General features: G+C 33.7%; 1 protein-coding gene across 1 annotated transcript in view; it reads right to left on the bottom strand.

Moving 5' to 3' along the window:
- LOC138329431 (tyrosine-protein kinase BAZ1B-like) overlaps positions 1–11136 on the bottom strand; it is a 28736-nt gene extending 17600 nt beyond the window's left edge. Inside the window, exons 1-16 of the mRNA XM_069276427.1 lie at positions 10947–11136; positions 9954–10129; positions 9569–9674; positions 8648–8690; positions 8225–8320; positions 7886–7962; positions 7520–7685; positions 6016–6567; positions 4548–4873; positions 3942–4071; positions 3423–3591; positions 3066–3169; positions 1614–1748; positions 1063–1220; positions 596–729; positions 112–289 (exon numbers count right to left, since the gene is read on the bottom strand). Coding sequence (XP_069132528.1) covers positions 112–289; positions 596–729; positions 1063–1220; positions 1614–1748; positions 3066–3169; positions 3423–3591; positions 3942–4071; positions 4548–4873; positions 6016–6567; positions 7520–7685; positions 7886–7962; positions 8225–8320; positions 8648–8690; positions 9569–9674; positions 9954–10129; positions 10947–11059 — 2663 coding nt within the window. The 5' untranslated portion in view covers positions 11060–11136. The remainder of the gene's footprint in view (positions 1–111; positions 290–595; positions 730–1062; positions 1221–1613; positions 1749–3065; positions 3170–3422; positions 3592–3941; positions 4072–4547; positions 4874–6015; positions 6568–7519; positions 7686–7885; positions 7963–8224; positions 8321–8647; positions 8691–9568; positions 9675–9953; positions 10130–10946) is intronic.
- Between the last annotated feature and the right edge of the window lie 126 nt (positions 11137–11262).

Consider the following 11262-nt stretch of genomic DNA (forward strand, 5'->3'; position numbering starts at 1 on the left):
TGTTGAGTTTGATGCCTCACCGAGGCTGTGAGTAATCTTATCAAGTACTAAGTAACATATGGGTAAGTGCCCCTTCTATTACAAATGTAAGAAAATTCATCCCATCCTTACTGTTTTCTTGTCTCGTATTGTCGCTGCTCTCTTTCTGCTGCAGCCTTAGCAGCATTTATCCTTCGACGTTTGACGACTGATGCCAGGTCGTCTTTGTCTTCTGGTTCTGGGGTGCCTGGCTTGGACGAGTCGCTCGGATCAGCAGATGATTGGCCATAAAAGTGAGATATAGTCAGACCTTAGGATGGAGAAGGGCCAGAGGTTAGAATGGAGTTATAGCAAATCTCTAATTTCTACTTAGATCCCAGTCAGCTTCAATATCACTCTACAGTAAGGGACAATGTTGGACACAAACATATTTCAATAAGAACAATATAGCTTTTAAACTGCCAAGTGCAAAAGTTATTCATTAGATCTCAGAAAGCGAAATTAAGCCACCACCAAATAATGAGTTGTCATACCATCCAATTTGTGATAGACTAACAGATATCACAGTAGTATTGACCCCAATTAAGTAAGTGAACATGATTTATTGTTTTATTACTTGATGCCTTCTCATCCTTCACTTTCTCTTTTTCCGATTCTTTCTCTGCATTCTCTGACTTTTCTTTTTTGTTCTGCTGCTTTTCTTTCTTTCGCTCATCATTCTTTACTTTAAGTACTGCCAGTTTCTTTCTCCTACATATATAAAACAAGTCACAAATTCAACAACAATCTTAATGTTAATTAATTCTTTCCAGTACATTAATAAATAGTCTTTGTTATCTATAGAAATTAATTTACATATCTAGTACTGATCAGAGTTTGTTAATACATTTACTTAAGGAGTATCAATAAACATATTATTACAGATTTAATGTTAGTTTTAATCAGACTTTGTTTTATAGACAAAAATTAATATTTGAGTACATCCCTTGTACTGACCAGTATGTGGTTATAAACTTAATTACTACATCCGGCGTACTGACCAGTATTTGGTTATAAACTCGATTACTATATCCCAATACTGACCAGAGTTTAGAGGCCTCAGTCTGTTTCTCTTCCATGAAGTCCTGTACAGAATAGGTGCCCATTATCCTTAGACACAGCCCCTTCATGATCTGTATCTTCTGGCCTAGTTCCAGTTGGTACATCTCCTGGGATTCCAGCAGCTGGATCAAGTCGTCAGGCTAGAAAAGCAACATTAATTTTTTTTATCTGAAATGTCCAGGTATCTATCACTACTGAATGAAGTTGTATGTCAAACATACAACCAAGAGGGGCAAATGCGTCAGGACACTTTAACCATGGCCCAAATTCATAATGGTTTAATTCAACAGCATTTAATCCAATGTTGGCATGAAAATGCAAAATTATTGATAATATAAATTATTTAGTTATGGTATAGTTACTTCATTTCCACAGTTTCAAATTAATGTCAATACTAGTGCAGTATGAAATTTGACCTTCGAAAGCCTCTCTTCCTCCCAGTCCCTCGTTTAGACTCAGAGAAGTAAGTTTCCTGAGATTATTAAAGTTACTGATTGTGATTTGAATATTAGCCTTATGATAGCAAAACTTACCACTTCTAGTTCATTTTCCTCATCGTCTGCATTCTCACCATCATCCTGACGTCTGAGACAGAGCCTGGTCAGCTCGGATGCTGTACAGGGATTTACAGGTATATCTGATAGGGGCACACGGATCTCCTGGTAGTCCTGTTATAAATATAATCAATATACTGTCTACAAATTTACAAGGATGGGAAACAGACAAGATGAGCCAATTTAAAAGGAAAAGGATGAAGTAAACAAGAGGCCCATGGGCCTTAACGGTCACCTGACATCCAATAGTAATTTGTCATTTAAGGGCCAACATAATAGCTATGAGGGACTTCAACACATGGTGTGTTAATTTTTTCCCTTCTGTATTCAACACAGAAGCTGAAGTAAATATGAACGGGACAATAGACTATTGCAGTAGGTCACTATGATGTATGGTCAGGTGACCTAAAAATAGTAACAGTGACCTTGACCTGGCAATCCTGAAACTGTATCTTGTCAAAAATATTTTGGTCCTTTAAATTTGTGTGCAGTTTGATCAAAATCACTGAAGGAATGAAGCCGCTAGAGTGCTGACAAAGAAATTATCTAAAAATAGTAACAGTGACCTTGACCTTAGTCTGGCAATCTTCACACTCAAACTTGTCCGAGATATTATGATCCTTTGTCTATGTGTGAAGTGTGATCAAAATCACTCAAGGAATGAAGCCACTAGAGTGCTGATAGGGATTTTCTAAAAATAGTAGCAGTGACCTTGAACTTGACCTAGCAACCCTGAAACTCGAACTCGTCCGAGATCTTGTTAATCTTAAGCTACATACAAAGTTTCATCAATCTCGGTTCATATTTACTCAAGTTATCGTGTTCACAACAAAAAGTTAACGCACGACGCATGAGGACGGACAAAAGGCTATCGCAATAGGTCACCATGACCTATGGTCAGGTGACCTAAAAACTAGACCAGAATATCATGGTGATTTGCTATGCCCTTACTCTACTAAAGACAAGGTACTCAGTGATTTTTGTATATGATCTTTTCAGGGGTCGTTTTAATTTGGGACAATACATTTTTCCTTCCTTGATCTTTAATTGGAAAAATATTTACTCGAAATTGGGAAAATAGAACTTAATTTCTGTAGGGGAATGGGCCAAATTTTGGCCCCAAAATAAATCACTGGTACTGAATACTAATTCTAGCCATGCTGTCAAAATTCCTCTTTTTAAATCTCTGACATTAAAAACTAGATTGGGAACAAAACCAAAAACCTTCTTTACTGAGAAAAAACCTAACAGCCTTCCTTACTGGTAACAAAAACAACAGCCTTCCTTACAACAACAGAGATTTTGGGTTTGATTCTCAGATTGAAGTTGTAAAGAGGCATTTGGATTGAACATGTCAGTCTTTAAATTGAACACATCTCTTAAATTATCAGTTGTTTAAACAAACATCCTTAAACCAGAGATAAAATGTACCTCAGAGATTTCGTCCTGGAGTAATGTCTGGAGGAGAACCACTAAGGCACGTGACATATAGGTGAAACCCTCATTTCCACAGGCTATGGCCTTCATAAGAGCATCTGAAAAGTTTAACATGACATAGCATGTATCAGATTTCCACAAGCTCTGACTTTCATATGAGCATCTGAAAAGTTTAACATGACATAGCTTTCATCAGAGCATCCAAGTTGAAAGGTTGGATACCAAACCGAAAACCTTATGATTTTTATTTTGAAGTATTGGATTTCCACTACATTATATATATATATATATATATATATATATTAAAGCTTTATGCTTGAAATTGTAACACAAATAAATTAAAATCTTTACCAGTTCGTATAGGGTAATTTTCATCTGGCATAAGTAAGCCAGAATAACAACTGATGAATTCCGCAATAAAAGCCACATCACCAAACATCTCATTAGGAAATCCTTCAGGCGTAGGGACAAGCTTTGGGGCGGGCAATGGACTTCCTGTCAGTTTCGTGTCCTCATATTTCTGCAACAATAGCACCAGTTATACTAAGAAAAGTCAATTTAAATGTATTTGACAAGGATTTTATTCTGTGTAACATAAAATATTTGTAGTTTTATCCTGTCATGGTTTGGAAGAATGAGATCATTTTATAGGAAGAAATAATTATATAATAATCCTGTTCAGTCAATGGAAAGATGTCTGCTGATGATACAATATTGATATGACAATAATGTATTTGTATATAAAATATTTTAATTTTCATGGTTCCATAGCAATCACAACCAAAATTCTACATCACAAAAATGCAGTAGAAATGAAGGCATCAACATTTGCACCCGAAAAATTCAAATGTTTTTGTATGATGTGCTAACCTTTTGTAATTCTTTCATCTTTTCTTGTTTTTTCTTCATCAATTCTTGTTTCTTTTCTCGACGCTCCTGCTTCCGATTTTGCTTCTTTTCTTCTAAGTAAGCTTCTTTTTGTTCTGTTGTCATACCCTTTCTGCAAAGCAAATGAAGAAACTACCTATTAAATTATAATCTTTGCTAAATTTGCAGTAACGTTAATTTCTGCATGCTTAAATACCTGTAATACAATGGAAAGAGAGACAAGAATGATAACCTGTATATTATAGTGTGCAAAAATTTCAACCCATAAATAAGTACGAAAGAGAAAATAGCGAAATTAAACATATATGTAGTTATCTTTGGTATCTCACATAAGGAGTCTTTATTCATGTTTACAACATTAATAATTCTAAAGGCTTTATTTTTATATAAATTCTTTTTTCCATAAGACCTAGAAAAGTTGAACTAGCAAATTTCAAAAATGGATGAATCATTCCTTTAGCGTAACAAAATGCAATAACATTTAATTGAAACTTTTGATTGAACAGGAGTAAAAATTCTTTAAACTGGACATTAGTAAACAATTGATAATTCAAATATGAGTAATTTTGGAAAAAAAAATCCACTAACAATTTCTTTTTCTCAACCATTTGTTCGTGCTTGCGTTCCACAGTCTCCTTTACTTCCAGAGGTAGACGTTTTCTTTGGGGAGAAGTGAGGATCTTTGCAGCTTGTAGCACAAACGCTTTGAACTTGACCTGGTCCTCGCTCTTCTTAGCTTTAAGCATCCTGGACACTATTGCCGGAGTCTTGGGCGGGGACATGACCTTTTTCCTATCAGGTGTCTTGTTTCCTTTGTTGGGAGTGCTGTTATTACCAGAAGTAGACTTTTTCTTCTCTGGAGTCTTTAAGCCTTTCTTTTTGGACATTTCAAACAGAGTCATCTGCTTCATGTTCTGTAAATATAGTACAGAAAACATTAACAGGATTACACAAACTTTTTATTAATTAATAGAAGTGTAAAAAGTATCAATGCATTTTCATATTCTTTCAGTTTTCAAACTGGCATACATACTTTTAAAAGTAATCAATGCTATCGCATTACCCTCATACCTATTTCAACAAGAGGCTCAAGGCAAGTTTCAGCTGATTTGCACTGGAAGAACTTGAGAATTTCAAAATGTTTTTAAGATGGCGATCGTTTTGAGATAATTTTCAACAATATTGTTTATTGACTTATCTTATTGACATATTTTATGTACAGTCTGTCAAAAGGATAATTTTGCTCCTAAACTTTAAAGAAAAACAAGCTGTTGTTTTTCTATCATACAGTCATCAAAGGTTTATTATTAAGCATCAAAATTGAAGACACAATTGACAATGTTTGTAGCAATGATTATGCCACATTTATTGTGGATGTGATTACGTGTTAGGCGTAGTATAACTCAAGGTTGTCTTTTCTCTACCATGATAAAACTTGTTATTAGGGGATAACCCGAAAATAGGATATTTAATTTTCACTACTTCCTATCTCTGCAATTGAAGAACGATGGTTATATTAAAGCTGTGAACTGTGTAAACTATTAGGGTTCTCTTTCTTTCTGGTATCTGTAGGTGTTACATGTATTTCGTTTAGAAGTATGTGCGTTAATGTATTGTAGCAGACTAAAGCAGAGACAGGATTGACACTGATCACTGTATCAACAGTAGAATTACAGTGTATAACGTAACAGTATGGGTAATTATATATTTTTGTTATTGATATGACCTATGTTCAGACAAGTCATGGGTGAACTGGCATGCTTGGTTACAGTATAATGAAAACATTTACGCAGGTCTTAGATGTTGTCAGACTATCCACGGGTATATCGACTACGTACATACGTGAACCTACATGTATTATGGGGTATCAGTTAATATATTCTTAATCAACTAAAATTTGACAGTTTAATTTTCGCTAAGCAATGTTATGGGAGAAAATAACTAATATACTGGTATAAGATGGTGAGTGACCAACTAAATTATTTATCTTATAAATATGCAGCACATATTTGAATCATTGCAATGTCTTAGCTAAACTCGTTAGCAATATATTTACCTTTTTGGGAGACTGTTTCAACTTTGCCAACGGCTGATCATCATCGCTATCAATTTCAATGACTTTTCGTTTACTAGGCGTGTTTTTGCCTTCATTTTTTTTCTTTTCCAGAGCAGACTTTTTATCTTTCTTTTTATCTTTTTTCTTGTCCTTTAGTTTAGATTTGTCTTTCTTTTTTGGTGATGATGTCTTTGCTTCTTTTTTCGGTGAGGATTTTTTCGTGGGAGTCTTGCTTTTGGCTGGAGACACCTGAAGTTTAGCGAGGGGGCAGTCCTCATCGTCACTACTAGAGTCGGTCACTACATCTATAATCTCTGGGGTTTTATATTTCTTGGGTGATTTTTTCGGAGAAGTTTTGTCACTTGATTTCAATTTAGAGTCAGATGAGGACTTTTTAAGCATTAGTTTTGTCTGTTTTGTTTTGTCCTTGGTTTTCTTTGCACTATTGACTTTATCAATCTTTGCCTTCTTTGAGACAGGGCCTGGCTGCAATGACAGTTTCCTTTTCTTAGAAACATGTTCATCTTCTTCCTTGTTGTTCATCTCAGCCATCTGAAACAAATGATACACCACATTGATGGACAGATCACAACTAGAACTGTCACCAGAGTGGACGACTAATACTCCATGATGCACAAATTTAGTAATATTCCAATTACCAGGGGACAATGTAGAACCCTATAAATGTTACTCAAGTCCTTTATGTCAGTGGTCTGTGTACCAAATTTCATCAAAATCTGTCTGTTGGTTTTAGGAGGAATTCACAGACAATGTTGCGTCTAACAGACAGACAGATTGGTTTTTTTCGAAAATCATATATACATATTAGACTGAATAAGTGGCTTCTTCCTTTTATGTACCTTCCCCTTTATGGCACTTCCAAGTTAGTCTAAATTAAGTTCCATATGGGTCCCCTCAGTTTTCCCATAATTTTAGTGGCTTAGATGCTTAATGGGTTAAATATGACAAGTAAGTAGTATTCAAATTACATTGCTTTTAAAGAGGTTCAAAAGTAGATTTAACTCCTGATCAAAATCTATTAAAACTAGAAATGTATGTGAGACCAGTGAAGTCGGAATGTGAAGGACTGAAATGGGAAACACTACATCTCATCTTCTAGTTATGGGAGGAAACATAATAAATTATAAGTGTACTATATATACAAATATGTAACCACCCCCCACATTAATTATCTATGGGAGGAAACATAATAAATTATAAGTGTACTATATATACAAATATTTGTAATCACACCCAACATTAATTATCTATGAGAGGAAACATAATAAATTATAAGTGTACTATATATACAAATATGTAACCACCCCCACATTAATTATCTATGGGAGGAAACATAATAAATTATAAGTGTACTATATATACAAATATTTGTAATCACCCCAACATTAATTATCTATGGGAGGAAACATAATAAATTATAAGTGTACTATATATACAAATATTTGTAATCACCCCCCACATTTATTATCTAACTGTTGCTTACTTTGATAGGGGAGAGTAAGAAGTTAGCAAACTTGCTGGGTAAACCAAACTCTTTGACACGTAAGTCATCCACGATCCATGGACTTGTCTGATTTTGTCCTACCCTCAGGGCATTGGCTCGGATAAAAAGTCTCAGTAGCTCCTTAGATGGAACTTTCTCCAACCGACTAGAAAAACAAAACCAAGGATGACATAATGGGCATCTTATATATATACACATACTTTAACATTGAAAAATAGTTCATACCACATATTTTCGGTTGTATTTTGTTTTTGGCAACATTATCTAACAAAGATAGGCTTTTCATTGGTTTTGAAAAGCACATTTTTTATATTACAAACGATACAGATATTTGGCAAAGCTTACCTGATGTCTACAGCTGGGATTTCATTAATAACTTTGTCTTCTTCTTCAAGACGTAGACTATACTTGTACGGCAGCAACTGTAAAATCATGTAGGAGAACTCCAACAGTAAATAGGTTTAACTTATAAAAGATTCACACACTAGTAATGACGATTGCTACCAATTTGCCAAACTTTCCAGTGATTGTTGAGTTGAGAATCATGCAATCACAATCTATCTATAATCTGATGTATTGTTACACTTTTACTGATTTAGGAGTCAAAGTAAGTTACTCCTTTAAGTGGTAACTGACTAACGCCTTGGTTATTGGTAAGAGGAATATAAAATTTCCAAATTTTACCTTAGGAGGCTGCCATTTGTGTAGGGAGCTGTTACTGTCTTCAACCGAGTTTTCTTTGTCACTAGATGGTGAGTTACAGTTACTGGTAGGGTTTGCCTGTCAGCAACAAAAGTATGTTTGAAATCTATTTAGGTCATACAGATGGGTTATGTTTGTCTGTCAGCGACGATATTATGTTTGAAATCAATGAAGTCATACTGTATAGCTATTTTTAATGTATCATGTTGAAAATGACATGGATGGATTAAATTTTTTACCCAAGACTGTATCACAATGAGTCATTGCTACTCTAATATCAAATTGATAGAAATTTTCATAATTGCCAATTCCTTCAGTACGTTTAAAATTTGTAACATATCAGATTTATTTTTATTTTCAAATATTTCTACCTATTTGCTGTATTAAGTTTTTTTTTTTACTTACTTCAATACCTGCTCTGTTAACTTTGATGACACGTCCCTTTATTCTGTAAATCAATTAATTGATATAGGTTCCAAATTGATACTGGAGGGGAGATAACTCATACATAATCATTTAATACTGGTAAATTTGTGTAACATGTATGTATGAAATGTGATATTCATTATATTTCAAGAGTCAAGACATTTTGAATTCACCATATATTCCATCATATTACATTTAAAAAAAAAAAGATTTTCGAGAATTAATTGAGAAACTTATCTAAGGGTTTAATAAATGACAGATCATTTAAAGGTAAAATATTAATAAAACAATTATGAATAATGATAATCATTAATTATGAAGATAGAGAATATAATGCAATGGTTTTAAAATCATTCATGTTTCATTTTTATCATAAGTTACAGGAAGATATATCTATTCAGGGATCAATCTAGCTCTGATTTATTACCGTTTATGGGTAAATTTCCCCTCAAGGAATGAATTCTCCTCAGGCCAAAAATTCCCCTGAAGATTTATAAATTCCCCATTTGAAGCTAAAAATGACCGTTTTTGTAACACAATTTCCCCTGTGACTTATTTTTCATTAATTTTTTTTTATACTTTTGTTTGCGAATTTCTTCATATTTATCATATAGCTACTGCATATTTTATGATAAACTCAAATTTTTCATTATTGAGCTTAAAACTTTGCTTTACTAAATCTAAAAATAAAATTTGTTGTTTTACAGTACTTTTTCGTAAATATGAATATAATTTTGGACAAATTAAAATAAGAAGATTCAAATTCCCAAATATTTCGCCAAACTTTTCCCCTATTTGGAAAAAAGGGTAGTTTCCCCCAAATTTTCAGTAACTATCACATTGCTATCTGACTATCTATATGTTTTTAAGATTTAGGCCAGTACAAGATCTAAAACTTACAATTTTCCTGCTGATTTGACTTTGAGAGAAACAACTTCATCCAAAGATAGAACCTGTTGTAAGAGCAGCCAAGCTTGATCAACCAATGTGTCTAGTGTCAGTGTGCCTGAAAAATAAATTCCGAAATTAAAAATGTTAAAACAAACATCTTAATTTACTAAAATTACATAACAATTATGTAGAATAAACATGAACAATATTCATGCATTCCAATAGCATTAACTATTATCATTATATTCATACAAAATTTAATAGAAATGAGATAACTCGATAACACCTTTTCCCTCTGATATTTACTGATCATGTGAATGACTAATGTCTATTAATTATTTAATATTAAAATTCCTCGTTCTCAAAACTGCATTAGCATGCATTTCTGACTTACTGTGATGAACAAGTTCCAAAACTGGTTTATGGTGAAAACTTGGAAACTCCTGTTTCAAAGATTTGTTGACTATTTTCTCCGAGTTCCAGGCCTCTAAGTGGGTTAGATTAGTGTGACCAGTACAACGACATGTCCATATTCTTTCATTATACCAGGCAGACCGCTCATCAAATTCTCTGAGAATTGTTAGGGATTACATAAAAACAATGCTGCAAATCAAACTTTTATTTATAATTTATAGAAGTGAAAATGTATAACACTTCTACATCCTAATCCATTTTCACTTTGTCTATAGTAGTTTTCAATTAACACATACAGATAATATGTATGGTAATATTTCGAAATATGTCTACGATTAGGCCATTATTGCTTGAACCATTGAAGGGTAATGAAAGCTGTTTACTCAAGATTGTGTTTAAATCAAAGTTTATAAAATCAAATGTTACATAAAACATTTCATATTCAAAGCCACTTTAAGGATCAGTTCTATATTGATAGCACTGATCTTATATGCGAGAAATACAACATCATACAATAAAGACACTGAAAAATACTTAAGACGAAACTGATATCAAAGCTCAAAATCGGCCACCTTGAGTAGTAGCACAATGAAAATGGCGGCAAAAATGGGGATGAATGATCGGCATGATTCTGACACTTTCGATCATTTTCATCATATGGGTACTATTAGATATTGTATAAAAGCATCCCAAATCCCCACCCCCGGGCCCACGTGACCACCTTAGTGACATAAACACGCTTTTATCGAAAAACTAGCAAAAATGCCGGTAAAGTTTTTTCTTTACAAAAGCACAGAATAATGGTCAAATTACCACGTTAAAATATTCTGAACAAATTAACAAAAATAACGGGAAAGTTTCCCGACGATCCATTCAATAATTTTACAGTAATCCGTAAATAACGTGATTGTGTTGTTCATTTCAGTGTACGCCGCCATCTTGGTTTGCACAGGTGATTGTTAGAAAAAGATACTTCTGAGATCGGAACTGTTCCTTGGAGTGTGTGACTGTGTAGACTTTCTCGTCCGATTGGATATCCTTCAGAGGCTTCGCGCTGACGAAAATTTTCTTTCCTAAGAGTGGCATAATTAATTTATCCCATTAAAAATGGGTAAATCTTACGGTGTTTGAAATCTGGCGCGAACAGCGGAAGCAACAGCGCACATTCGGCTACAAAAAGTCACATGATTTTGTTGACATCCTGTTTGTTAAAACAAACTACTTTTTAAAAAAATATTATGTAACACTACTAGATTTTATATAATTAAGTGTGATATGACTTTGAAATA

The sequence above is a fragment of the Argopecten irradians genome, chromosome 8, assembly GCF_041381155.1.
Source record: "Argopecten irradians isolate NY chromosome 8, Ai_NY, whole genome shotgun sequence".
Taxonomy (NCBI): domain Eukaryota; kingdom Metazoa; phylum Mollusca; class Bivalvia; order Pectinida; family Pectinidae; genus Argopecten; species Argopecten irradians.